The sequence below is a fragment of the Monodon monoceros genome, unplaced genomic scaffold (genome assembly GCF_005190385.1).
Source record: "Monodon monoceros isolate NGI ecotype Baffin Bay Population unplaced genomic scaffold, NGI_Narwhal_1 Super_Scaffold_22, whole genome shotgun sequence".
Taxonomy (NCBI): domain Eukaryota; kingdom Metazoa; phylum Chordata; class Mammalia; order Artiodactyla; family Monodontidae; genus Monodon; species Monodon monoceros.
Window position 1 is genome coordinate 46,133,962 of NW_021703779.1, and position 27,034 is coordinate 46,160,995.

The 27,034-nt window shown below is 38.9% G+C and overlaps 1 protein-coding gene across 9 annotated transcripts in view; it reads right to left on the reverse strand.

The window, feature by feature from the left end:
• HUWE1 (HECT, UBA and WWE domain containing E3 ubiquitin protein ligase 1) overlaps nucleotides 1–27,034 on the reverse strand; it is a 143,391-nt gene that overhangs the window by 65,928 nt on the left and 50,429 nt on the right. For all 9 annotated transcript variants that reach the window (XM_029240058.1, XM_029240062.1, XM_029240065.1 and 6 more), the window contains 15 exons: nucleotides 26,873–26,972; nucleotides 25,500–25,600; nucleotides 25,054–25,204; nucleotides 24,787–24,914; nucleotides 24,088–24,228; nucleotides 23,768–23,873; nucleotides 22,385–22,510; nucleotides 21,759–21,860; nucleotides 21,220–21,300; nucleotides 11,659–11,765; nucleotides 10,941–11,118; nucleotides 9,992–10,083; nucleotides 9,156–9,367; nucleotides 3,449–3,506; nucleotides 2,270–2,446 (listed from right to left, as the gene is read on the reverse strand). In XM_029240058.1, the coding sequence (XP_029095891.1) occupies nucleotides 2,270–2,446; nucleotides 3,449–3,506; nucleotides 9,156–9,367; nucleotides 9,992–10,083; nucleotides 10,941–11,118; nucleotides 11,659–11,765; nucleotides 21,220–21,300; nucleotides 21,759–21,860; nucleotides 22,385–22,510; nucleotides 23,768–23,873; nucleotides 24,088–24,228; nucleotides 24,787–24,914; nucleotides 25,054–25,204; nucleotides 25,500–25,600; nucleotides 26,873–26,972 (1,860 nt within the window). The remainder of the gene's footprint in view (nucleotides 1–2,269; nucleotides 2,447–3,448; nucleotides 3,507–9,155; nucleotides 9,368–9,991; nucleotides 10,084–10,940; nucleotides 11,119–11,658; nucleotides 11,766–21,219; nucleotides 21,301–21,758; nucleotides 21,861–22,384; nucleotides 22,511–23,767; nucleotides 23,874–24,087; nucleotides 24,229–24,786; nucleotides 24,915–25,053; nucleotides 25,205–25,499; nucleotides 25,601–26,872; nucleotides 26,973–27,034) is intronic.

Genomic DNA, 27,034 nt, shown 5'->3' on the forward strand with positions numbered 1-27,034 from the left:
AAAACTATAAAATACCTAGAAAAAGCCATAGGATAAAAGCTGCACGACACCGGATTTGGCAGTGATTTCTTAGGTATGACATGAAAAGCGCAGGCAATGAAAAGTAAAAAGCAAAAACTAAACAACAAAAAACCCCCCACAAAAAACAAACTGGACTTCATCAAAATTAAAACCTTTTTTCACATCAAATGACACTATCAACAGAGTGAAAAGCAACTCATGGAATGGGAGAAAATAATCTGCAAATAATTTATCTGATAAAGGATTAATATCCAAAATATATTAAGGATTCTTACAACTCAACAACAAAAACAGACAACCCTACTAAAAAATGGGCTCTCCCTTTTCCTCAGAAGCTCTAGGCTGATGAGAGAAGGAAAGCATCAGGCAATTGAGGGGAAAAAATAGTGCCAGGCTATCTAGAGAAGAGTGAAGAGAGGCTCCAGGCCAATGAGAAGAATTAGGCAAGAAACACACAGATGTGCCAGCCTTCTGAGAAGCACCAGCCAGCAACACCTTACTTCTTTAAACTTGGAGGAACGGCTTCATCTCTACCCTTCTACCTCAAAGGGAATCTATGCCAAAATGCTCCAATGAATGGAGGACACACTTGGATTTGTGAACTGAAGTGACACGCAGAATCTCTGAGCCTTGGTTGTTTGGAAGATTGAAAAATCTTGTTCAGCATGGGTGACCACCAAAAAAGCAATCTAAAGCCATCTATATGTCACAACTGAGACAAACTGGGGAGTTTGTTGTCAAATAAAATGTACTGTTCCGGAAAAAAAAAATGGGCAAAGGCCCTGAACAGACATTTTTCTAAAGAAGACATACAGATCGCCAACAGGCACATGAAAAGATGCTCAACATCGCTAATCAACAGAGAAATGCAAACGAAAACCACGAGATCTCATTTCACACCCATTAGGTTGGCTAGTATGAAAAAACTAGAAAATAACAAGTATTGGTGAGGACGCAGAGAAATCAACCCTTGTGCTTTGCTGGTTGGAATGTGAAATGGTAGAGATGTTGTGAATAATACAGTATAGCAGTTCCTCAAAAAATTAAAAACAGAACTACCAAATGATCTAGCAAATCCTACTTCTGGGTAGACAACCAAAATATCTGAAAGCAGAGTCTTGAGTATGATCTCACTTTCAAGTCAAACTCAGAACCAGAGAGTAGAACGGTGGTTGCCAGGGGCTGGGGGAAGTTGCGGAGATGTTGGTCAAAGGGTATAAACTTTCAGTTATAAGATGAATAAGTTCTGGGGATCTAATGTATAGCGTGGTGACTATAATTAATAATACTGTATTATATACTAGAAATTTGCTAAGAGAGTAGATCTTAAGTGTTTTCACCATACAAAAAAGCAGGGTCTGGAGAACACACCCATGTTCGTAGCAGCACTATTCATAAGAAGTGGAAGCAACCAAAATGTCTATCAATGAATGAATGGATGGATAAACAAAATGCAGTTTAAACATACACTGGACTATTCAGCCTTAAAAAAGGAAAATTCTGACATATGCTACAACATGTTTGAATCTTGAGAAAATTATGCTAAGCAAATTAAGCCAGTCATAGAAAGACAAGTACTTCATGAATTCAACTTACATGACATACCTCGAACAGTCAAAATTCAGACAGAAAGTAGAATGGTGGTTACCAGGGGCTGGTAGGGAGAGGGGAATTGAAAGTTGTTGTTTAATGGGTGCAGAATTTCAGTTTTACAAGAGGAAGAGAGTTCTGGAGATGGGTTTCACAACAATGTGATGTACTAAACACTATTAAACTATACACTCAAAAATGGTTAAAGCGGTAAATATCATGTTATATCTCTTTTACCACTACTTAAATAAAGCAACTTCATTTTTGGGCAAAATTTGAGCAATGAACTATAGGTCAATCATGCTTAAAATACACAACTATCAAGCCTGAGAAAGGAAAAAAAAATACATGGCTAAACAAACCAGACTGTGTTAAAACCCACTTCCAAAGCTTTCTTGCAGATTTATTTTCCCTTCCAAAAAACTCATATGTTAGAACTATATACCAAACTCAGGAACAAAGAACAAACACTTTGACTTTTCAATGAGAAATAACGTGGCACACTATTATTAGTCACAAAATCCACTTACAGTACATAACCGCCAATTTCTTCATTATGTTTTAGTTGAAGGGGAGACCACAGTAAAAACACGTATACAGAAGTATTGCAAAATTGATTTCTAAAAGAAATGAAAATATTCGGCCAGGTGCTTCTTACCAATATGGATTTGCAGACACCTGCAACAGCCTGACAGGCTGCAGATGTGGGAAAGTCAATGGGCAGATTGGGAAGACCCAAAATGGTAACCAAAGGCAAGAGTCCTTTCTGATTCACAAATTCCTGGCAGTGGTCATCGGTTGTATTGTTGCTCAGAATAGATTCCACAAATTTCATCTAGGCAATAAAAATTAAAAAAAAAAAGTTAGAGCCTGACACTTGGAACTAAAATGCCAGCTTGGAATTAGGACAGGGGTAACCTTATAGTCATGAAATCAGTATTTTCTAGAATATCAAAACCTCAGGTAAGCAGTAATAGGTATATGAAATGACCCCTAAACATCCAGAAAATAAGGAATTACAACTTCTTCCCAATGTATCTTTTCAGCCACACCTAAAGTCACATAATCTGAGAAGCACAGAGGTTAAATGACTTGCTCAGGGCCACACCATGAATTAGTGGCAGAATCAGGTCTAATCTCTTAATTTGCTCATTTAGTGCTTCTTAAAGATAATGTGTTGCCTCTCCCCTAGAAGCAAACATCACGGATACTTTTCTTCAAATGTGCTCATAATGCAAATGAAACCTAGAACTCTGGAAGTGATTCAGACTAAACAGAGCATTTTGTAAGGGTAAGAAAGTAAAATACGGGAAACAAACATACAGGCAAAAGAGAAACCATCTCTGGAAGTCTGGAAGTGCTTACTGGGCTAGAACAAATGCTAAATGGGCTTCCCCTTATAGGTAAATAACTCTGGGAAAATTCAAACTCTTCCTTTTTTCCTGTGAGACACACAGAAGTTTAAATAAAACACCACATTATTATTATTATTATTGGTAAAAGAGAAGTTAATGGGAAAAAAATGGCAAGTAACGGGAAAAAAATATGCTGGGATGCACTCAAAGAACATAATACTGGACTGGCCTAACAAAGCCCATTCTCTTCCTGTTTGGATTCCAAAGGGGAATGAACAGAAAATTGGGAATATTCAAAAAGGGACTGTTAGCTAATTTTTGGCAAATCACACAGAACAAGGTTTACACATCTTTCCCCGCTGCTCTCTGCACTTTAAGGGCCCCAGTGAAAATAAACACAAGTCATCAGACTATTTGGTAACCCCACACATTTTCCAGAAGAGCACACACCTTTACTCAGATTGCCCTACCATTAATCTTACCACATTAAGGATGTAATCCATGAGGGGAATAGGAATACGTTCCTCTGTACCAACAACCCTGTTAAGGGAGAAAAGAGTGAGTTTCACAGAAATTCACAATACCAATGCAAGAGAACAAAGCGAAGAAAAGGAAACTGTGCAATTCTAGTCCTTTCTCTCAGTTAGACTTACAGCCTTTAGTATATAGCACAGAAAAAAAAAAAAAGAAGGAAAAAGAAAAGAGCTGAAATCAATTCTGAAGGTAGCTTTCCTAGCCTGAGTAGGTTGAGAGCACAAAAGGAAAAACCAAGCTTTCACAAACTCAGCACTTATACATATCTCAAAAGAAATTATTCTATTTTAGGCAAACTACTATAGGAGGAATTCATCAATATGAAAATACTAAAAATAAGCATGTTCAATTAAGAGACTATTTAAATATTTGCTTGAAGAAAGGAGCTAGGCAAAGAAACAAATACATAAACATCTTACCGTGTTCTTGCATCAGATTTAATGTTATAGAGAGCAGGAAATGGAATTTAATTTTGGTCAAGATTCCATGCTTAGATTGGTAAACCATTCAGAAAAGTCAAAGTTGGTCAAAGATGAAGGCAACACCCAACGTCTCCTTCTCTAACAACCTTTTCCTGAACTACCCAAAAATTGTGATCAGGTCCTTCTGCTTCAGATGCTTCAATGTTGCACTGAAGACAAGAAGGCTGCAATAATGCCATAGCTGCAGAAAATGCAGCCTTTAGACCAATGGCTACACCTTGGCTTTTGTAACAAATAAACAGAGGGAAAAACCCCACAAAGTATATTGAAATGAAACAAAATCTACCTAAAAGATAAACCCTAGAAAAGGACAAAACTTGAGTTGAATAAGAACATTTTAGATATAGGCCCTTGGGAGAAATTTGGGAGAAAAGGGCAGAGATAGAAGAAGGGAGAGGTAGGGGGAGAAGGCAGAAAAATTGGCAAGAAATAATTTCGTCTCTGAGCAAGATAAAATGTGAACAAAGATTTGCCAGGCATGGGGATATGTGGCAGCAAAACGGAGACTAGGCAATAGGCAAAGAGAGTGGAGAGGCATGACGAATGGCTTTAGAGCTAAAATATCTCGAGCTAGGGCTTGGATAGGATGTTGTGAACATACTCAATGAAGAATCTGGGGAAGAACTTTGTACAAAGGGAGGACCTATACATAAGCCAGGAGTGAAATGATTCCATGGGAAGATTGCAAACCCTTCCCTGACTGTAAACTTCCTCCGCAGAACCACTGCCACATTCCCTGCTACTTACACCAATTATCCGCCCCAGCTTGACTGCACCTCCTTGGGAAGAACTCAAGAGATCCATCTCTACAGCTAAGAAGTACAGGTATGGCTCTAAGCCCAGGGAGATACCTGCCCCTTTGCAGAAGCCAAATATAATGGTAAAGACCCAAAGCACCATCATGAAATGTACTTTCTTCATTTGCTAGATGGAAGTTGGAGGGAACAAGAGAGAAAACAAACCAACAGTGGTTCTTAAACTCCAGGAATGAACTTGTTCAGTAACCACTTTTCTCCCCACCCTCATCTTTTTGGCTTCTAGGCTCCGGGCATCATATAGGAATAGTAAAAATGATCAACTTTCTTCAGTAGAAATCCCCCTACCACTGGTTTTAAGAAAAGTCATTCTAATCCTAACCTGATATGAAACTTTGACCCACAGCATCTTTGAAACAATGAAAGACTGCATTTCCATGAAGAATGAAACAAATTTATCTTAACTGTCAAATCAAAAACTGCTGCCTCGCCGCCTTCTCCAAAACAGACACACATTCCCAAACTTAATTTTAACTCTAGTCACTTTTACATGGGTATTATTTATGATGTTGGAGCCCTTAATCAGATGTGGAGGAGAAGGATTCCAATTGAGTGTCATAGTACACGGGTACAGGACAACAGATCTCATGTTTTGGGGTTTTTCGGGGGTGGGGTGGGGTGGAGGGAGGAAAATCAGGTCTCTCTTACCACTCCTGAGGAGACACAGCTGCCTTTGGCAAAAGAGCCCTCCCAGTGGGCCACGATTCAGGGAACAACTGCTTCTCTGCATTTGATGCCTTTAAAGCCCAGACAGTTGCTATTCAAGTTCCAAAGACCACATGGATATATATAACCCATTTCTTTCAAGTTGTTCAGGGTAGGTGGTTGAGTTAGGCAAAATAAATGGAATCAATCACAAAAATAAACCATGGTGCCCCAACTGAAAACCTTGGTTACTTACTGGCAAGTATATTCACCCCCAGCAATATCAGTTTTGCTGAGCTCAAACAATTCAGAAGGCAGAAGAAAGAGGCCAAAAGCCAAGTATTTAGAACTACTTGTGGTGAATGCCTTTGAATGTACAACAGAACTCCATGTATTTGGGGTAGACTGTAATGCCTAAGTTTCCTTATTGCAGATTTGTAGCACAAAACCACGTGTCTCAAGATCAAATACAATCAATCATTTTATTCAATGCTAGCTGCTGATTTTGGGGACAAAACCAAGGGAAAAGAACACTGTCTTAGTCTGGAAAAAAAAACAAACTCAAAACTTCGTCAACAGGTGAGTGGATAAATGCTGTAGTATATTCATACAGTGGAATACTATTCAGCAACAAAAACAACATACTGATAGACACAACATGGATGAATCTCAAAAATACGTTATGCAACAAAAGCCAGAAACAAGAAAGTACATACATTAGATATGATATACATATAAGACTCCGTTTATTCTATTTATACGATGTTCCAGAACAGGCAAACTTATTCTATGAATGAGAGAAATAAGATAGGTAGCTGCCCCATTTTAGGGTAGGGAAATAGGAAACTTAAAATCTGTACCGTTTACTGTATAGGAATTATACCTCAATTAAAATTAATGGAAAAAATTACTCATGCGTGTATTTAAGGCATTGGAAAACAGATGTGGGCATGGGAGACCAGAATTTGTTCGGGAGTCCCATTGAAGAATTTTGCGTTGGGTGGGGGAAGGATACAAACAAGACTTTTGGGGAGAGGGGTGGCATACACTGCAAATTTTTCAAAGCCACTTTCCCATATTGGCAGAAAGTACATAGCAACTCCCACCATAACAACTACCTGGGATAAGGAGATAAAAGAATTTTACCTATAATAGGTAGTGGCTTTCAAAATGTAGGTTGAGTTTAGATAGTCTTTTGTGTTCCCTTCCAGCCCTAATAATCCATGTAATGACCCAATTGAAGCTTGTGAAGGTGGCAGAAGTGGAAAAGTACATGTGTCAATATTTGTGAGATTCTTAGATATGTTATGTGAATGAGGTGCTAATGAACACCCAGACCATGCAGAAGAACATCAATACCACGGAACAGCAACTATTAGAGTCCTTTGCAGCTTAGAAGCTACATATGACTAATACTATGATACAGTATTAATGTTGTGGGTCTAGATTTTAACTATTTCTTCATTCTTGTTCATGTTTCATTAGGCCCAGCTCTCTTGGCATTTAAGACTCAGGGACTCCTTAATCTAATACTCTTGATTCATTTTATCAACTCAATAAATAAACAGTTATTAACTGATTACCTACTATAAACAAAGTGATCGGGATACACTGTTGAATGAGACATTGTTCCTGCCTTGGAGAACTATATAGATTAGTGGGGGAAACCATTAGAATATATAAATGATTTTAACAAAACTGTTGGGAGAACACAAAAGATCAACTTCCTATTTAGAGGTTAAAAGAAGTTCTTTTAAGAATAAGACATTTGGGCTTCCCTGGTGGCGCAGTGGTTGAGAATCTGCCTGCCAATGCAGGGGACACGGGTTCGAGCCCTGGTCTGGGAAGATCCCACATGCCGCAGGGCAACTAGGCCCGTGGGCCACAACTACTGAGCCTGCGCATCTGGAGCCTGTGCCCCGCAACAAGAGAGGCCGCGACAGTGAGAGGCCCGTGCACCGTGATGAAGAGTGGCCTCCGCTCGCTGCAACTAGAGAAAGCCCTCGCACAGAAACGAAGACCCAACACACCCAAAAATAATAAATAAATAAACTTAAAAAAAAAAAACAAGAATAAGACATTTGAGCTAGACTTGTAGGAATTTGGTAGATGGAAAAGAAGGAGATAAGATAATTTGGGGATGGGGATAAATATGAATAGAATATACAGTGACTCATGATATTCCAAGAAAAGCATGCAGAGTGAAGACATATGAGGGCTTGAGAAAATGTCAATTTACCAAGGCAGCTTAAAATCTGGGCATGTTAGACAAAAGGTATTAAGAAATCCAGGTAGAAAAGTTATATGCAGATGAATGTACACAGCTTGACTCAAAACCACCACCATTACTAACATTCAAGAAATCCATCCCTAGTTTGTAGCCAGGAACAGGAATCCTATACCAGCAGGATGGCTGACAATCAAGGATGTGGCAAAAAAGCACTAAGATTCCGACTCCTTTGCAAATAAAGTCCTGCTTTCTTTTAGGGTATCCTCCTTTTCCAGAAAGAGAACATTTTTTGTGTGTGCGCGTGTAAACATTTTATTGACACACAACATACAAGCAAAAGGTGCACAAACTTAAGTGAACAGCTTGACAGTTTTATACAAATTGAACTCACTATGTTACTACCAGCACTCTAAAACACCTCCTCTCAGAAAGACAACATTTTAATCAAAACAGAAGATGGTGCTAGATGAAGGCAGGGTTGCCTTCTCAGACAATGAAAATATATCTGCCCAAGAAAGCAACATACTTAAAACGTAATGCCTCCCCTCCAAAAAATTCACACCAACAGGCTCATTACTTTCTAGAGTTCCAAGAGGGCATACCTGTTTTGGATTCTAGACCTTCGCTTCTGCTGTCTACTCCACCATAATCTTCTCTTAAGTCCCAAGCCACCCTTTGAGATGAGCTCAAAGCCATTCAAATCCACACCTAAATAAAATGCTCATGCTTTTCTCAGAACTACTTCTATATATACACCAAAAGAGCACTTATTAAAGAATGCATGACTGTCCAGAGGGATCATGCCCATTTCGAGCATGAAGGTGATTAAGAGTTACAGCTACAGCAGTTGCTTTTCATCCCTTGCATGCGAACACTGTAAGCTCGAAGAACCAGGTCTACCAGCAGTCTTTAAGCTCACCCCCCCCATCCCCATCTCACCATCCAGGTAATCAATTTTCATGTAGAACAAACCTCAAATAAATAGAAGGAAAATCTACTGTGCCTAGTTACAATCATATAGTACATTCCAAAGCCTTCTGATGTATCTGGAATGAACAGATGAAATAAACAAAAACAGAGACCAACCAACAACAAATCCCTGTAACTCTTAAGAACTTCTTAGGAGATAGGCTTCAAAAGTGCAATGTGTTTAATGTATGCTCACTTATGGAAAACAATCAAGCAGCCAATGACATGGAATACCAAATCAACAAAGGGAAATCCTCTGAAGAAGGCCTTTTAATTTGATATACTGAATTCTGATTGAATTTCATGAACAGCGTTTAAAAAAGAAAGCTTGCTAAAGCAACCAAAACAAACACCAAAGCACAAACGACACACAAGGGTCAAAGAAAGATAAATTACAGACATTTAGGGCCGGAAGAACCTTATAACTGGATCTAATCCAACTCCCTCATTTTTACAGATGAAAACAACATGCTCAAGATCACAAGGCTAGAGAACCTGTCTTGTGAACACTTACTGCTGATTAGGCTCAGTTTCATTCTGCTGGGTAGAATTAAAGCTCTGCATGGCCTGTACTTCCTCTTCCTCCTCATCCTCACTAGAGGCCTCTTCTGCAGCATGATTAGATCTTGGGGGAGGAGCAGTGGCAGTGCCATCTGCCTTCTGGATTGATGGCTTCTGACAGATGTATTTAGGGTCTCTTCCAAGGTTACAGATTTCTTCAAGTAACTGAAAGGCAAAGGAAACAAGATTACTTATTAGTAATTAAGGAATGGGGAGATGACTAACATTTTTGGAGCACTTTCTATGTGCTATATACAGAAGTGCCAAAACACTTTACATACACTATTCCTGGAATATAGTCATTAATTTCATTTTACAAACAAGGAAACTGAAGTCCTATGAAGTTAACTTCTTCAGGGTCACATGGCTGTTAAGTGACTGACTGACTGATGTGACCCCATGTTCTAATTCACCAACCACCAGTAACTCATTTACCAGTTTCAACAATCCTAAGAGGCAACCGGCAGGGCTAGTAAATGTGGGAAAAAAAAAAAAAAACCCAAAACAAAAACCAAGCAACAAAGATTAGAAAGGGTAATATGCTTTTACAAACAGAAGCTAAGCCTTGGCAACTTCTTAGTATCTTGTATAAGAAAGCAATACTTAAGTGACTTTTTTGGGGGGTGGGGTAAAGGACCAACCCAAGGACTTGGAGAAAATGAGGCAGAATAATCCTCTTATAGGCACAGTCTAAGAATCCAAATGACCTCCAGTAGGTCTTGCCTTTTCCTAAAAACTCCCACTTCACTGCTCTCTCATGCCCATGGTCACAGCCGTATCACTTCCCACCTTGATGATCGCAGTCGTTGCATCTGTTTTGAGGGTTGGCTGATGTCTCATGAGCTCATCAACAGCACTCCCGAGGTTGGAGGCAGTATCCCCTTAAAGTCAAAAATGGAATTGTTAGAAAGACTGAAGAAAATAGAGCTTGGGCTATTTTTTTTTTTGGTGCCAATATAAGGAGGAAAGAAGAAACTGAGCTGGTTGTTGTGATTTTCTAATGCCATGCTTTCTCAAATGAATTCACACCAACCTCTGCAACCAAATCACTGGGGAGGAGGAAAGAAATTTATCAGTCTAGTAAACACATTTTAAAGTAACCATGTATGCTACATTCTACCGTAGTAATCTCTACTGTCAAGGTCTGAACTAGTATTGTAGGGTGAAGAGAGAACGAGAAACGAAAGAACCATAAACCATTAACCCTGACTGACCCGGTAAAGAATGGTAGTGGCTAAAATGCTACAGTGGTGACAAAGCACAAAGCACATTTTTGAAAACTGGATTCTTTCTGGAACCCTTCCTTCTTGCTACACCTCAATGATCTGGTCTCAAATACACTGAGAAGGAAATCTATTAATTTGTGACTATCTTAGGGACTTGGATATTAGAACAGAAGATTACCAGGATCTCCTGTTGCTGAAGACTAGATGGTGGACCTGAAAATCTACTGCTGGTTTTCTAAGACCTATTTCTCACCAGCATTGTAACAGTACATTTAACAGTGAACTGTTGAGAAGCATGGAAATATTGTAAGCAGAGGTTAAGGATGAAGTATTCTTTTCTCCCTGCAATAGACTATATGGTGATAATTCCCATTAAGCTTAGCACACCTAGCCAGACACATGATGAAGTGAGGTCAAGGAAGGGTTTCCTTGCCAACTGGTGGCTTGATAATCACCTAACTCTTGGCACAACAGCCAACCAATTATTTATTTTAAGGCAAATCCTTACTTACCTAGAGGATCAGAACTCCTCCTCCTCCGCATGGCTGGGAGGTAATCTGGAGACAGAAGAACTTTGAAGAGACGTTCAAAAGGCTGACACTGTACAAATGACTGAAGACCTCGGGCATTCAAGCAGAGTGCACTGAATACATTTGGGAGGGAGCCAAGGACTTCACGGGTAGCAGGAACCTAGAGAGAAAATAAAGTGAGCTTGAAGACATCTGAAAGAGTCCAGGTACAAAGTTAGGAAACTTTGGCCAGGGGTACTACACAGAGAGATCAAAGGGATCTTGATGACCAGGTCCAAAGGTTTCTTTCTTTTTTAAAAACTTTTAATTTTACATTGGAGTATAGTTGATTAACAGTGTTGTGATAGTTTGCAGGTGTACAGCAAAGTGATTCAGTTATACATATACATGTATCTATTCTTTTTCAAATTCTTTTCCCATTTAGGTTGTTACAGAATATTGAGCAGAGTTCCCTGTGTTATACAGTAGGCCCTTATTGGTTATCCATTTTAAATACAGCAGTGTGTACATGTCAATCCCACACTCCCTAACTATCCCTTCCCCCCACCCTCCAATAGTTTCAATACTACATATAGAAAACAAAAGATAGGATTTTCATGCCATAAGACTGCTTTTCAAGTGTGTGTGTGTATATGTCTGTATATTTTATGGAAAGGGGTATGCATGGAGCATTCTTTACAGATCAGCAGAAAGGTCTCACGTCTTTGATCAGCAGTGCATGCAGCATGACATCTGTCAATCCATTGTCCTGGAGTGAGGAGAGCAGTGATGGTTCTTGAAATACAAACACAGTCACCACTTCAGTAGCTAAAAAAAGGATGAAAGATATAAGAAACCGAGAGATTCTTCACAGGTATTAAAAGCAAAACTTCAAAGGCTCAAACAAAACAAAATAACAAAAAAGAAAACAAACCCAGAGCTCAATGTACAACAATTTAATCGCGTGCATGAGCTTAGTAAAAGTTCTAGTATTGCCCATCAGAGATGGATCACCATTAGGAATTTAGTGACTACTCTTCAAGATTTTTATGGGGCAATGTATAGGCATGACAGTTATAGTTAGTAATATTGTAATGAATAGTGGAAATATGCTAAGAGAGTAGATTTCAGGTGCTCTCATCACACAAAAAAGGGAAACTATGTGAGGAGATAATGCTTGACTGTAGAAATCATTTCACTATGTATATCAGATTATGTTGTACACCTTAAATATATAAAATTTAAGAAAAAATATATAAATAAAACCTGAAAATTTCAAGATTTTTATGAGCATATTTTGATAAGAATGAGGTTAGCTTGTTTTTTCAATTGTAATAGGCACCATATAATCTCCTTTATCTTTCCCACGTCACTACAACTCATTCAATTTGAATGGCTGCATACTGTTCTACTAAATACATGTACCACCATGCATATAAACCAGTCCATAATGGTGAGAATTGATAAACCTAAAAATATACCCTTTTTTGTCTGCTTAAGCAGGAAAAAATGTAAGATGGCGGTGTGTGTTTGCTGGGTTAAAGTGAATGTAAACTTACTGATGAAAATGGACAAAATGTCTTCTAAAAAGCCCTTTCAGCAATTTAAAAATACCATCAGCAATGTTAAGAATCCTTGGGTAGGGACTTCCCTGGTGGTGCAGTGGTTTAGAATCCGCCTGCCAATGCAGGGGACACGGGTTCGATCCCTGGTCCGGGAAGATCCCACATGCCGCGGAAAAAAAAGAGTCCTTGCGTATTAATCTGACCAATTTTTGACAGCATATAGAAACGTGCCTTAAGACTACTATTAATGCAAATATGGCAAAAAGAATATGGAAAAAACTCTATGCAAGAGAAAACAGTACAGCATTAATGCATTCATTAAAAAGTAAACAAAAGAGAAACTAGAAAAAACAGAAGAAAGTAGAATTTAGTGAAATTGCAAGCAAAATGCACAAATAATTAAAACCAATAACCAGCCCTCTGAAAAGACTGAAAAAGCTTACAAACTTAAGGGAAATCTAATAAAGAGAGCAATATATATTAGCAATGAAAAAGAGAGATTTAACTGGATTCAGAACAAATAAAATTTTACAAACTGCGTGTTAACAATGAAGTGCAATGCTTTTGTAAGAAAATGTCATAAAAATCGACTATCAAGAAATGATAGCAAAGCAGACTAGACCATTACAAGAATTTTTAAAAATACTACCAAGTAACAGAAAGGAACCAAGCCAACAATTTTAGATGTGAGTGTTATTAAACCTTCTAGGAGCAATTAAAACAAGGCTTCCTAACTCATTTAATGAGATTTTTAAAAGTTTCATTTTAAAACCTGACAAGGAAGGCACATGCACATACAATATCCATAAACCATGTATAAAACAAAATCATAATTGCTGATGCCTGAGATCTAAAAGAAACCAGAGGATTTTCAGTTCATGATGGTCAACAGAGCACCTCTCATCAAATGCTATTGAAATGGCAGATATATGACAATTACTGGGACCAACAGTTGTCAATGGCCTTTGGTATTTCTGATGAGCTATAAACTTATGGAAAATTTAAGTCCTTTTCTTTGGGTTTCTATTGGTGTATGATAGACCCTTCAATAGACTTCCATTCGTACAAATGTCTAAATTCTAAGGAGCTATTAAAATTGAGTATTCATAAACTAAAATTAGTGTTCTATTAGAGGTTACTAAGACATCAAGTCTGTTATTTTAAGGAGGTCTAACTATTTAATATAATGCTATGTCATAATGCTACTGTGCAACGGGGACAGTTTAAACCCTCTTTTAAAATTAATAGATGATTAAGAATTCGAATGAACACACTAAAACCAATTAGTTCCAGATGGAACCAAGCAACTAACTCCTAAAAGAAATAACTCTTAAAAAATTTATGATTAAAATCAAATTCTAGGGCTTCCCTGGTGGCGCAGTGGTTGAGAGTCCGCCTGCCGATGCAGGGGACGCGGGTTCGTGCCCCGGTCTGGGAGGATCCCACATGCCGCGGAGCGGCTGGGCCCGTTAGCCATGGCCGCTGAGCCTGCGCGTCTGGAACCTGTGCTCCGCAACGAGAGAGGCCGCAGCAGTGAGAGGCCCGCGTACCGCAAAAAAAAAAAAATTCAAATTCTAGAAACCACAAAACCCATAAAACAGCAATAATCTAAGACAAAGGGTCTCTTAAAAATAAGGTAATAGTTGGCGATCAAAAACATTTGTAAGGAATTAAAGATTTGATAATGCAATAGGCATCTTGAAAGATTATAAAGAAATTCTCTCAGAAAGTAAGTGACATGAGATCAATATGGTAGTCTAATTAGCTAAACCATAGGGTTTCCAGGAGAGAACATGTAAGTTAAAAGGAACCAAAGGAATTTCCCTGAAGCAGGAAAAAATATTTAGATTTTTAAAAGAGCCTAACCAAGTGCTATGAGGGAACAATGAAAAGAAATAGAACTAAATACATCCTGGTAGGGCTTCCCTGTTGGCGCAGTGGTTAATAATGGACAAAAAATGGACAAAATGTCTTCTAAAAAGCCCTTTCAGCAATTTAAAAATACCATCAGCAATGTTAACAGTCCTTGGGTAGGGACTTCCCTGGTGGTGCAGTGGTTTAGAATCCGCCTGCCAATGCAGGGGACACGGGTTGCATCCCTGGCCTGGGAAGACCCCACATGCCGCGGAGCAACTAAGCCCGTGTGCCACAGCTACTGAAGCCTGCGTACCACAACGAAGAGGAGCTCCCGTTCGCTGCAACTAGAGAAAGCCTGAACACAGCAATGAAGACCCAACACAGCCAACCAACCCCCCCGCCAAAAAAACCACAAAAAAACAAAAAAATAAGTAAATTTATAAAATAAATACATCTTGGTAAAGTTTGTGAACTTCAAGGGTAAAGAGAAAATGAAGTTACCTACAAAGGAACAAGAACCAGTTTAACAACATGGTTATTTACAATATGTAACATAAGACAGTGGAGAAACGTCCACAAACTTCTTAAAGTAAGTATAACACCCTAAAAATTACCCAAAGATGTACTCTAACAAAATTAAAAAATGCATCGAAGAGAGGGAAAGCCAAGCGTTACTAAAAAGAAAACAAAGAGAATGCTGAAAAAGAAGTGAAGTTAAGGCAAGCTAACGGTCTTATTTTGTCCATTTTGGCAGAGGATAGAACAAGAAATTTTAAAAGTTTAGATGTCGATAAAAACAATATAAGGATAGCAATTACAAAAAAGAGGAGTAAGAAAATTAAGATTCAGAATATGAAAAAAGCACCAAGAATTTAGAGCCTCAGGCTTTTGTCCTGCAGATAATTTACCTAACCAAGTGACCTTGGTTTTCAAGACTGTTTAGGGTACTTGGAATAGGACATAAAAGCACAGGGACATACCTTTGTTGAGTAGAAAATCCAGTAAAAAGGGGATTTCATTTATATTATGGATGGCAATCACACGTGATAGAGCCTGCTGGAGAGTTGCTGCTTTCCACCCCTTGACTGCGTCACTCTTGATAAAGGATGGGACTTAAGAGTCAACTCAACTTGAGAGCTGACTGTAGTCATTTTGGCACTGGAGAACACACTTCAATAATGGTTATGTCCATTTTCCATATGTTTATAGATTCCTGGGTGGTAGCTAATGGCTTCACTGTTTATTTCTGGTCAATGGGCTCAAAGTAATTATCCCATTCAAGATCATGCCCTATGGGGCCTTCCACATTGGGGATATATTACTGCTCATACTTTGCATATTACAATTGAAGTTTCGTGTCTCAACTCATGCTAAGGCCACCAGAGAAGAAGTTCATTTTAATGCCACAGCTGACTAACTTGCTCACACTTTTTAAATAAGCTCAGATATTACTACCTGTCCTTGGTTCAGTGGGTCCATGAGATGTCCAGTCACCGCAGTCCCCAGACCCTTAAATATGGGCTAAACACCATGGCATCCCCATGACACTGGCCTTAGCCCAAACTATGGCCTCTCATTGTGATCTCTGTGTCCTGTCCTGTCATTGGCATTATGGCCAATGGAAATCCATACCAAGGAATGAACACCCCTTCTCTGACTGGCAAATTCATTTTGTTAAGCCACTGCCTCAATATGCGGGTGCAAATTGCTATGCCCTCAACAAAGATTGATTGTTAAGACAGGCCTGATCTTGGTTTATCCTTCCTGCCATGCTACTGCTAACAATAGTATTATTATAGGCCTCACAAAATGTTAGTTCCCTTTAGGCTTCCTGGTAACACTGACTCTGATGAGGGTACATATTTTACTGCTCATTCAGTCTGGACATGGGCTGTAAAAACAAGGCATCACTTGAGCTTCCAATCTGTCTTACTGTTGGCAGACAGCCGGCTAACAGAGAAACATAATGGCCTACTCAAGGATGCTCTCTTAAATTTACAAAATGGACAATGGTCTCCTAAATGGGTCTCTCTTTTGCCCACTTTATTCTGAACTCTTAACCTTTTAATTCATAGGGCATCCTAATGAAACGCAATGAGGACCTCTCCATTCCCTTTTCTGGCCACAAAAGGGGACATTCCCCATATATGAATCTATGATCCCGAAGAAAATCCCCCCTCACTTAAAGACCCCTTCCCTTTTTGATCCTGGTGCAATCTATAGACTGGCACTTACACAGAGAGTGGATAACAGACTGGGATTCACTGGAAATTGAGGGCCCTCACACTCCCAGACTATTCTTTATGCCACGAGAAAGGTCTCTGCCAAAGACCTTGCCCAATATATTGGGTTGGCAAAAAAGTTCGTTCAGTTTTTCTTCCGTTAAGATGGCTCTAGTAGCGTAGCTGTCTTTAACTTAATTCGAAACAATTTTGTTAGACTGTATTGTGACAGCTGTCCTATCAGCATGCATTAAAAAAAAACCTTATCAAAATTGGTGAATTTTTGTGTAGCCATTTTAATATTGAAGATGGGAGGAAAAAAAGCAATGTTTTCGGCATATTATGCTTTATTATTTCAAGAAAGGTAAAAACGCAACTGAAATGCAAAAAAAGATTTGTGCAGTTTATGGAGAAGGTGCCGTGACTGATTGAACGTGTCAAAAGTGGTTTGCAAAGTTTCATGCTGGAGATTTCTCGCTGGAGAATGCTCCATGGTCGGGTAGACCAGTTGAAGTTGATAGAGATCAAATCGAGACATTAATTGAGAACAATCAATGTTATACCACACGGGAGATAGCCAACACACTCAAAATATCCAAATCAAGCACTGACATTCACTTGCACCAGCTTGGTTATGTGAATCGCTTTGATGCTTGGGTTCCACATAAGTTAAGCAAAAAAACAATTCTTGACTGTATTTCTGCATGCGATTCTCTACTTAAACAAAAATGTTCTGTTTTTAAACAAATTGTGACGGGCGATGAAAGTAGACATTTTACAATAACGTGGAACGGAAGAGATCGTGGGGTAAGCGAAATGAACCACCACCAACCACACCAAAGACCGGTCTTCATCCAAAGAAGGTGATGTTGTGTATATCGTGGGGTTGGAAGGGAGTCTTCTATTATGAGCTCCTTCCGGAAAACCAAACGATTGATTCCAACAAGTACTGCTCTCAATTACACCAACTGAAAGCAGCACTCGACGAAAAGCATCCGGAATTAGTCAACAGAAAATGCATAATCTTCCATCAGGATAATGCAAGACTGCATGTTTTTTTGATGATCAGGCAAAAATTGTTACAGCTTGGCTGGTTCTGATTCATCTGCCGTATTCACCAGATACTGCACCTTCGGATTTATTTTGGTCTTTACAAAATTCTGTTAATGGAAAAATTTCAGTTCTCTGGAAGACCGTAAAAGGCACCTGGAACAGTTCTTTGCTCAAAAAGATAAAATGTTTTGGGAAGATGGAATTATGAAGTTGCCTGAAAAATGGCAGAAGGTAGTAGAACAAAAGGGTGAATACATTGTTCAATAAAGTTCTTGGTGAAAATGAAAAATGTGTCTTTTATTTTTACTTAAAAACTGAAGTAACTTTTTGGCTAACCCAATAGTTTTAAAGGTTCACTAACTGGAGATCCCTCTTTGCAGGAAATGGAGGTCTTGGTGCCTGGCTGGCCCCACGTCTACAACTTTATGGTTCTTCCAAAGAGGAAAGGAAGATCTTAAATTAGTTCCCAGTACCAACACTCTTAAATAGGATGCTAGCTCTGAATCCATGCTATTACGGAGATACTGACTGAGAAACCACTACATAATCTGGATAACAATGCCCGTGGCCACTATAATATATAGGCACCTCTAGCATGCCAAGGCCCAGAGACCACAGGGTTGAAAATATTATGCAACATTCTAGCATAATATTATGCCAGACTCTGGTTGGCCTGGCAATGCCTCATTTGGCTGGCCTGGGTCTGGGATTCTACCACTCCAGCTCAATGCCAAACTCCTTGGGCCCTTTCTTGTCTATGCTGTGACTTCACTTGTTTGGGGTATTCAATCAGTCCACAGTTTTCCTGTAAGAAATTACATTATAACTCCTGGGGACAAAGGAATACTGATATTCAGTCACTTCTCTAAGTACTTCTCCAATGTATAAAACTTTCCATCGAAGTTTTGGGGCTAGGCCAGGACTCCCATCAACCCAGCATCCTAGATAATGATTTCAGCATAATTGATAGTCCCAGACTCGATGCTGACACCCTCAAATGTTAACTGGTCCCATATCTGCTGCTATACTCATCACAACTCCATGGCCCCATGAGCTGATTTCCCCTCATCGGACAGTCTCATACTTCACTCTCTATTATTCCCCTATCACGACCCCACATTTCCTTCTTCCTCAACTTGATGGACAACATTTTTTGTAATAGTAACAGAGAATGTCACTTGAGCACTAAACCTCCAGCAATGTTACCAGGTGCCCCAGGAGACGCAACCACTTATACAAATAACTCTTGCTGCTCTGGAGGTCTTCAATATTCATACTGACTACCTGTCACCCTCTCCAGTTAAGGAGTCCACAATAACCATGTTGGTACTAGTGTCAGCTAGGCTAGGAACAGAGCATATGCAGACTTGAACAGATTAAAATGTGGCAAGGCTAAGACAGGAGGTGAGAGAGAAGAAAAGGCAGTTGAGGAAGTTAAAGGGGACACAACTGGGTATAAAAGTGGGGTAGAAGAGCCAGAGGTAGGATATGAAAGGAGTCAGAATCTTTATTTGGTGGGTTTTAGCATGGAATTGTTGCAGCAGGACACCACAACCTCACCAGGTGCTTCCTCATTGACTTCCCCTTCATGCCCTCCCCCTAGGCTGCAACATCAACTGGCTACAAAAGGGAGCACTGAGACATCTTTTTACCTATTATATTGGGCCTCATCACCAGCTTTGGTGTAATAGACACAAGGTGTTTAGGTCTTTTTAATTCTGTAACAGATTCATCTCATAGAGGCTACCCAGATAATGGCATAACTCCTGGCTGACCACATAAACCAAACAACTCAGGTCTTAGAAGCCCTTAATGAGGGACAAAGCAATCTATTTGCTATGACAATTGATAATACATTACATTAAACTACCTACTGGTATTTCGAAGTGGAGCTTGTGTCTTGAAGGGGACCTCCTGTTGCATGTGGGTTAATAATATAGGAAAGATATCCAGAATAGTTCAACAAATAAAATAACAAACCAAAACAGCCAATTATATTACTAAAATACTCCAAGAGATTCTCAACCCCCCATTAATTTCTTTTCCTGGCCATCTCCTTCTGCCTGGGGTGAAAGGCTCTACACTATTATTTGTGGAGCTAAAATAACTGCCGGACTAATTACTTTGGGCTGGCTTTGCAAATCTGGTCCCTTTCAAGTACAAGTTTATTTACAGGGAACCTGGGAGGTTGTTATGCTAATTCAAACGCCAGGGATCAATCAAGACTTTAAAGAAGGAATTTTGACCTACACTGACGTTTGCTTTTATGCTCTAAGTCTCATTTACTGCTTCCTTCATCATCTTGAGAGGGCTCACCTGCTCCCCACCCCAACCCACAAGCACATGTATCCTCTTGCTGCCTTTTAAACTTCCCCTTTATAAATAAAGGCCTGTGCACTTGCTTCTCTCTGTTCTGGGGCTTTCTCCCAAAGAGAGCCATCCTTCCCTGTCCCTTGACCTGGGACTTCTCCAACTGTGTTAACAAATCCTTTTTTGATCATACCAAAGGACTACTGTCAGGAGTTTTTCCACCTGAAACTAACCTTGGGAGGGAGCCTCTCCATGTCAAAATGGAGTTGCTGTAACACAAGGGAACACTTCCTCAACCTGATCAAGAGGAACAAAACAGTCAACACAAAATCTTCTGCTAGCCTCAAACTTTTTTTTTTGGCTAACCTCAAACTTAATGGTGAAATACTGACTGAATGCTTTCCCCGCTGAGTTCAGGAACAAAAAAATAAAATCAAATCAAATAAAAAGCATTTAGCAGAGTCACAGGATACAAAGTTAATAAACAAAAAAACCCCTAAATTGCTTCGGCAAGGTAGTTAAGCATCTGAGTCTGTAGTAGCCAAAACTTCCCCCTCTAGACACCCCAAAGTATTAAAATATGTGTGCTACTGGTACAAGGAGGCTTTCTCTATTTCTACACCTCCCACTAAATTCCTTTGCAGTTTTAAGGAGAATTCTAGAAGCATATATATCTCGTGTATTGTCCTGAATATGTATGGAACTCAATAAATGCCAGTTAATAAATATGAGGTTTTAACAACAGCAATACTCAAAGTAGTGGTGATGTCAAAATGCAAGGACATTTTCTATAAGTAAATACAAAGTACCCACAGGTTCCAAAACAATTTTCTACAGTAAGAAACAATTTTCTATACTATAGCTTACAGGTCTGACATTTAATTCTGAGAATGGAAACCATTCTGATTGGGCTTTTTAGACCAAGGTTAGGGACTAACCATTGAATAAAGACATGTTTCCGATCACACCTGCAATGTAAGTGTAGCACAAAAATCCAAGTGTACAATAATACTACTGATTACAAATGATTCACAATACACTGCAAAAAAGAGTTCTGTAGTGTAGTAGTTATCACATTTGCCTGACACAATACACTGCAAATGGATATTTATTTGAAACTGGACTCTGACCTTTCTCTATTTCATCACCAACTAGAAAGATACATAATCACACAGTGGACAAATGTGGATAGTAAAATTCTACAAGGATATAAAACACACAGAGAACACTGCTAGGTTATTCCAGCTTGGTATGAACAAATTCAACTCCACTTACCTAGGAGAAAAAGTGATGGGCCATAATATTCTGCATTGCTGATGATGTGTTTCAGAGAGGTAGGCAGAGAACCATCCATCACTAAGAGAAAAGCAAACATCAAGAAGAATATGATGAGACCAGTAGTAGTTTGATGGGTGGGGATGATGGATCAATATATTACATATACCACACGGTGGCAAAGTCTATGTTGATTCCAATTTAATGGCCTCCACTTGTCTCCTCCTAATATTCTATTATTTATTCCTTGTCCATGCAATAACCTTTTAACAGTAGGTCAAAGAATAAAAGAATACAGACACTGAGAGACAGAGTGGGGTAGCAGGCTGGAAGTGAACACAGATTCAAAAGCTGGAAAAGGGAAAAAAATAGATGAATCATTATTAAATAGTTGAACGAACAATCCTTAGGTCTAGGAAAAGTGACACTAAAGGACTAAAAGCTATTCAAAATGGCATGGCCTTTTCCTAAAAAGTATGAGAAGGACCAATTTTTGAGAGAGTCAAACACCCCTCCAGAAAGTATCTAGAATCAAATACCATGTCGTATGCCATCTGAGAAAGCAGGGTCTTGAATGGCCTTCTTGAGGAAATTCAACATGGATTTCAGAAGTGCGGCTCGTTGTGGAATACACTGGACTCCTGGCAAGGGAGAAAGAGGATTATACTGGTTCACCATTATGTACAATGAGCAGGTACATAAAACAAATTTTTAGGAGATCCACATGCACTATAGCAACACTAGCAGACACGCGAAGTGAAATCTCTGGATGTTGGGAAGAACATTTACCTAAGCTTTAAAACTGGAAAAAATAAATCACCAAGGACTACACAAAACCTATATTAAAATTAAAAGTCTAAAGTAAAAAAGAAAAATTACAAAGTAAAAAGATTAACTCTGATCCTCAGTTACTATTTTGAATATTATCTGCCCTCAAACATGGATGTTTTGATAAAATAATCAAAGTATGAATAGTTGGAAAATTATAAAATGCTATGAAATAAATGTTAATACGAGAAAATGAATACCAGAATGGCAAAGTAACAGTCACAGTCGTAAGAAGCAAACCTCCAAATGTACTGCTTAAGCTCCCCCAAAGCACCTTGCTTCACTAGTTTAGTAATTCAATCACTGTTATCGGCTGTGTCTCTCTATGTCTACATACCAGGACGAGGGCCAGGGCCAGAGGAGATGCTAGTGCTGCTGGAACTTGATGCCCTTAATTCAACATCCAGCCGGTGCTCCATAGGGATGGATGAGCCGGGACTACTTTCCATAGTCACATCTGCAACTAAAGTAAAAGTTATGATAAAGAAATTAGAATAAAAGGCACCACCAAAGAGAAGGTTATTTGAGAACAATTTTTTTCCGTAAGGTGAGATGAATGATATCAAAATGGAGAAGGATTAGAATATTGAAACCCAAAATGAAAATACAGTTGACCTTTGAACAACACAAACGTTGGGGCCCCAACCCTCCATATAGTCAAAAATCTGCATATAACTTTATAGTCAGCCCTACATATCCGAGGTTCCACATCTGCGGATTCAACCAACTGTGGATTTTTCTTCTAATCTTTTTTATACATACACAAACATACATACATGTGCCTACTTATACACAGGAAACACAAACTCATGGTTTTCTAACCTGCTTTTCAGTGAATATACAATTTTCTCTACGAGTATATCATAATCACCAAGATTAGTTTTTAAAAATGTAGATTTCCTGGTCTTACTTACTAAATCAAGCATTGCACTAAATCTTTATTTTAGCAAGCACTTTAATTTATTCTTATGCTTACTAAAGTTTGACAACCACTGATTTATAGTGAACAGTGAGTCTTTAAATTGTCTTCTACACCACCACATTTAGGAGATGTCACATTTTAATCAGCACTCAGGACCACATGACCACACCCATTACCTCAAATGCCAAGTCACCCACTGTAGACTAGAGATAGAAATTGGGTAAAGGGTCTTCTAGGGGCAGCAATGCACATAGTTAATTGTGTTCGGGAAAAAAAGGAATGAAAACTTAGGTATATTTAGTGTAAAGAATGAAAGCATTATAAAAATTCTAATACCTTTATTATTAGCATGATAACAGATATATGTAATGACATCCTGGGTCAAGATAAGATTAAATTCTAAGAAAGCTGTTTTGTGGAAGTTTTTTATTTTTGGTACTATTAAGAGCTACGAACTGGGGGAAGTTTTAAAAATGGACTTACCTGATGCACCCCAAGATTAAGAATACCTTGTCTTCTATCTTTCAGATTTTATGATTTAAAACTTGTTCCCTACCCAACAACTTTTTCACCTCTCCCTTTCCTTCTCAAAATGGCCAGGTAGTTTCACAGGGTCCCATTTTAGTGTCTACATTCTCCTTATCTTTCCCTAACACATATTTAAACACTTATGATATACGTATCAGGCACTACTGGAGATTACAGCAGTGAACAAAACAGTAACCTGATCTCACGGAGCTCACACTTTATTGGGAAAAAGAAGATAATGAACCAATACTTATAGTAACTGTTAATTACCATCCATATCAGTTTCCATTTCTTCTCCTTCTTGTGTAGTACTGGGTCTCTGGATCTTTGGCTTGATCACAAAAGGACATTCTTTTCGGCACAAATCCACTTCATGCTACGATCAAGGGGAAAACAGTAAGATAATCCTACATAAATAACGGAGATTAAAAATATTTATAACAAAAGAATATCACAGGCAGATTACAGAACTGGTTTCTAAAAACAAAAGAGGGATAAAATGGCTCTTTAGGGTTATAAGGATAGTTCCTAGGCTCAGCTCTCACTACATACAAGTATATGCAAAGTGCTCCGAAGTGCTCCTTGTATACCTCAAGTCTATAAATGAAGATAGAAAGTCCACTATGGGATTGAAAAGCTGCCATGTCCAGATTGGTGATGAGGTCAACCACTCTGACAGCTCTGGTGACAAATGTTATCTGGTCCTGTTCATCACCAAGAAACTTTATGACCTATTAGGGAGAGAAAAAGGTAAAACCAATCAAATGAAAAGACACAAAGCTGTAAATAATGTGCTCTTCTGGAAACATGCAGTCTAGGGTTTCAGAGAGGCAACATGGTATAGAAGGAAAAAAATATATGTTTGATTTTTGGTGCTTGCCAAATGATAGCTCTATCACTTCTGAGACTCAACCTCCTGAGATGATAGGGACATAAATTACCTTTCAGGATTAAATAAAATATTCAGGGAGAAAAGAGCTGGTGCCCAGTGCCCAGCACATGGCAAAGCCTATCATGCCTAAGGTCACGATAAGATGTGGCAATATCTTAATCAGTACCCAGGGCCTCCTATCACATCATGCTGGACTATGAGCAATTCTTAATAATGGAAATAGCTGCTCTTAAAAGTTGTTAATGAGATAACTAGAAGGCCAAACCTGAGAAATTAAGTATAACATTTTCTGGGTTAAGCTTTCTTATGCTAACTGTTCTCACTGCAAACCATTCACAACTCTGTACCCTCTTAGTTGATTTCCCCACAAATGTATTTTTTAAAATAAGTAGAGCACCTTCAATAAGGCTTCCATCATTCCACAGGAGACCAAGGCTTCGCCACCAGCATCGTAGCTGGCCAGATGATATAAAAAAGAGAAGAGAGCAGTGGCAAACTGGTGAGGGTATGGATCCATGGAAGGATCTACAAGGGAAGTGGAGAGAGGGAGAGAAAGAACAAGCTCAGAATTTGATGTTAAGTTGGCAGGATGCTAAACAAAGGCAGACAAAGCAAAGGGTAGGGTTCCTCTTGGTGGCTAGGACAATAACCACCAAAACTTTACCAATCATGGCCTGGATACAGTTCCGCACAAGTACAGGCAAAAATCCATGGTAGGAGGCAGTTCCAGTACAGTCAATAATACTGCTGAGCTTGGGAGTTCTCTCCAGGTGGACAATTGATGTTAATGTTCGTAAAGAAGCAGCTTTAATCTCCTTTGAAAACAGAAAGTAAACATGGGATGTGTTAAATAAGAAGTAGATGACTGAACCAAGTTGCTAATACCCACTCTAAAATTTAAGTTATTCTACTGGTAATTGCTTGGAATAGATGGAGGTCTGTTGAGAATAACATTGAAAATCCTGCGTTTGTTAAATTTGCAGCGAAATATCCAAAGAGGAAAGGGCTAAGCTTCCCTCTTGGGGTTCATTTTAACCTCTGGGAAAAACCAAAAACCAGATAAATACATATGAGCCTGATATACACAGGAAAATATTAATAAATACTTACCATAAGCTGCTTATCTGTTATTTGAAGGACATCTACCAACTCTTCTATCAACCCATTATACAAGATACTGTTTGCGGACTCCTGCAAGGCATTGGAATACACTGCAAAAGGAGAAATAAACACTTTAGGCAAGAAGGCAGTGGTCAAGCCACTGCCCAATGACAAACCTTTTGGCACCTACTGGTTCTGGGGAAGGACTCCCTTCCCACCAGCAATGGAGGGCAGAATCGCTGAATTCTAGAGGACTGGATCAAACACAGTGATAAGCTCTAAATACCCACCAAACTGACAGATTCTCCGATTAATGATATTGTCTTGGGCAAAGATTTTCAGGAATCAAAAGAGAATGAAGAATTAATATTTTATAACATCACTACTTGATAACTCTATTACACCCTGGACTTCCATTTTAGTCTCTTCATGTGTTTCTGTTTTACACTAGAAACACTTATACAAACTGTAAAGAACAGGATTTATGGACTATTGCAGACTAAATCAGAAACTTGTATGACACTGTAGTAAAACTTGAGAGAATGCATGTAATCTACTTCCAATAAATCCCACACAAAGGTAATACTGAACAGTCTCCTGAAGTGCAAACTAATGGGATCTGAGCATATTCAGTTTTCAACAAACATTTCCTGGGTACCCACTAACATACCAGAAGTTATGCTAGGTATGAATACAAATAGAATAGTAGGAATTTCATTTCAAGGAACTCATAGTTTTAAAGAGTAGAAAAACAAGTAATTACATAATGAAGGATGGTAATATTAACAGGAGCTACCATTTTATACCTATGTGCCTGGCCTGTGCTAGGTACTTTACAGGTTTTCATTTAATCCTCAGATCAGCTTACAAAATACTTATTAAATGAGGAAACTGAGGCCAAAAGGATAAACAGGTGCCTAATAAACTGCAGTCAGGGCGAAAGCCCAGGACTGATTTCAAAACCAGTGTGCTTTCCACTATACCACCCTACAGTTAAAAGTAAAATGCACAGTACTATTTAATGAATTTCAAAATTATACTCCCAAAGAAGAGGAAGATGAAATGGCAAGAGGAAAAATAGGGCCCAGAGGAAGACGACTATCTGAACACTCATTAAGAAAACCAAAACAAAAACCCCCCACCCAAATAAAGACTAAACCTATGTGATATATGTCAATCATATCCTCTTTCTGATCCAACATTAAGGAGCCCAAGGATGATGAATACAGTGAACACTAGGAATGCTGGCAATTTTACAATTTAACTTGCCACCTAGGTAACTACAATAAGCCCCATAGCAACAAAGACAGATGAAGTTCAAAGGAAATCAAGTCTAAACTGCCTAACCAGGGCCTGTTAATTATAGGGTGTTATTCTCTTACCTAATATAGATATTGCATGCAGCCTGGCCTGAACAGCTTGCAATCGCTTCCTGTGATTAGAAAAGCCATGGGCCAGCCGTATGTGTGTAAATAACAGCATCTGTAGAGACATAAGACCTAAATTAGGAAACCAATGGAAAAGGTGACTATACTTTCTGAGGA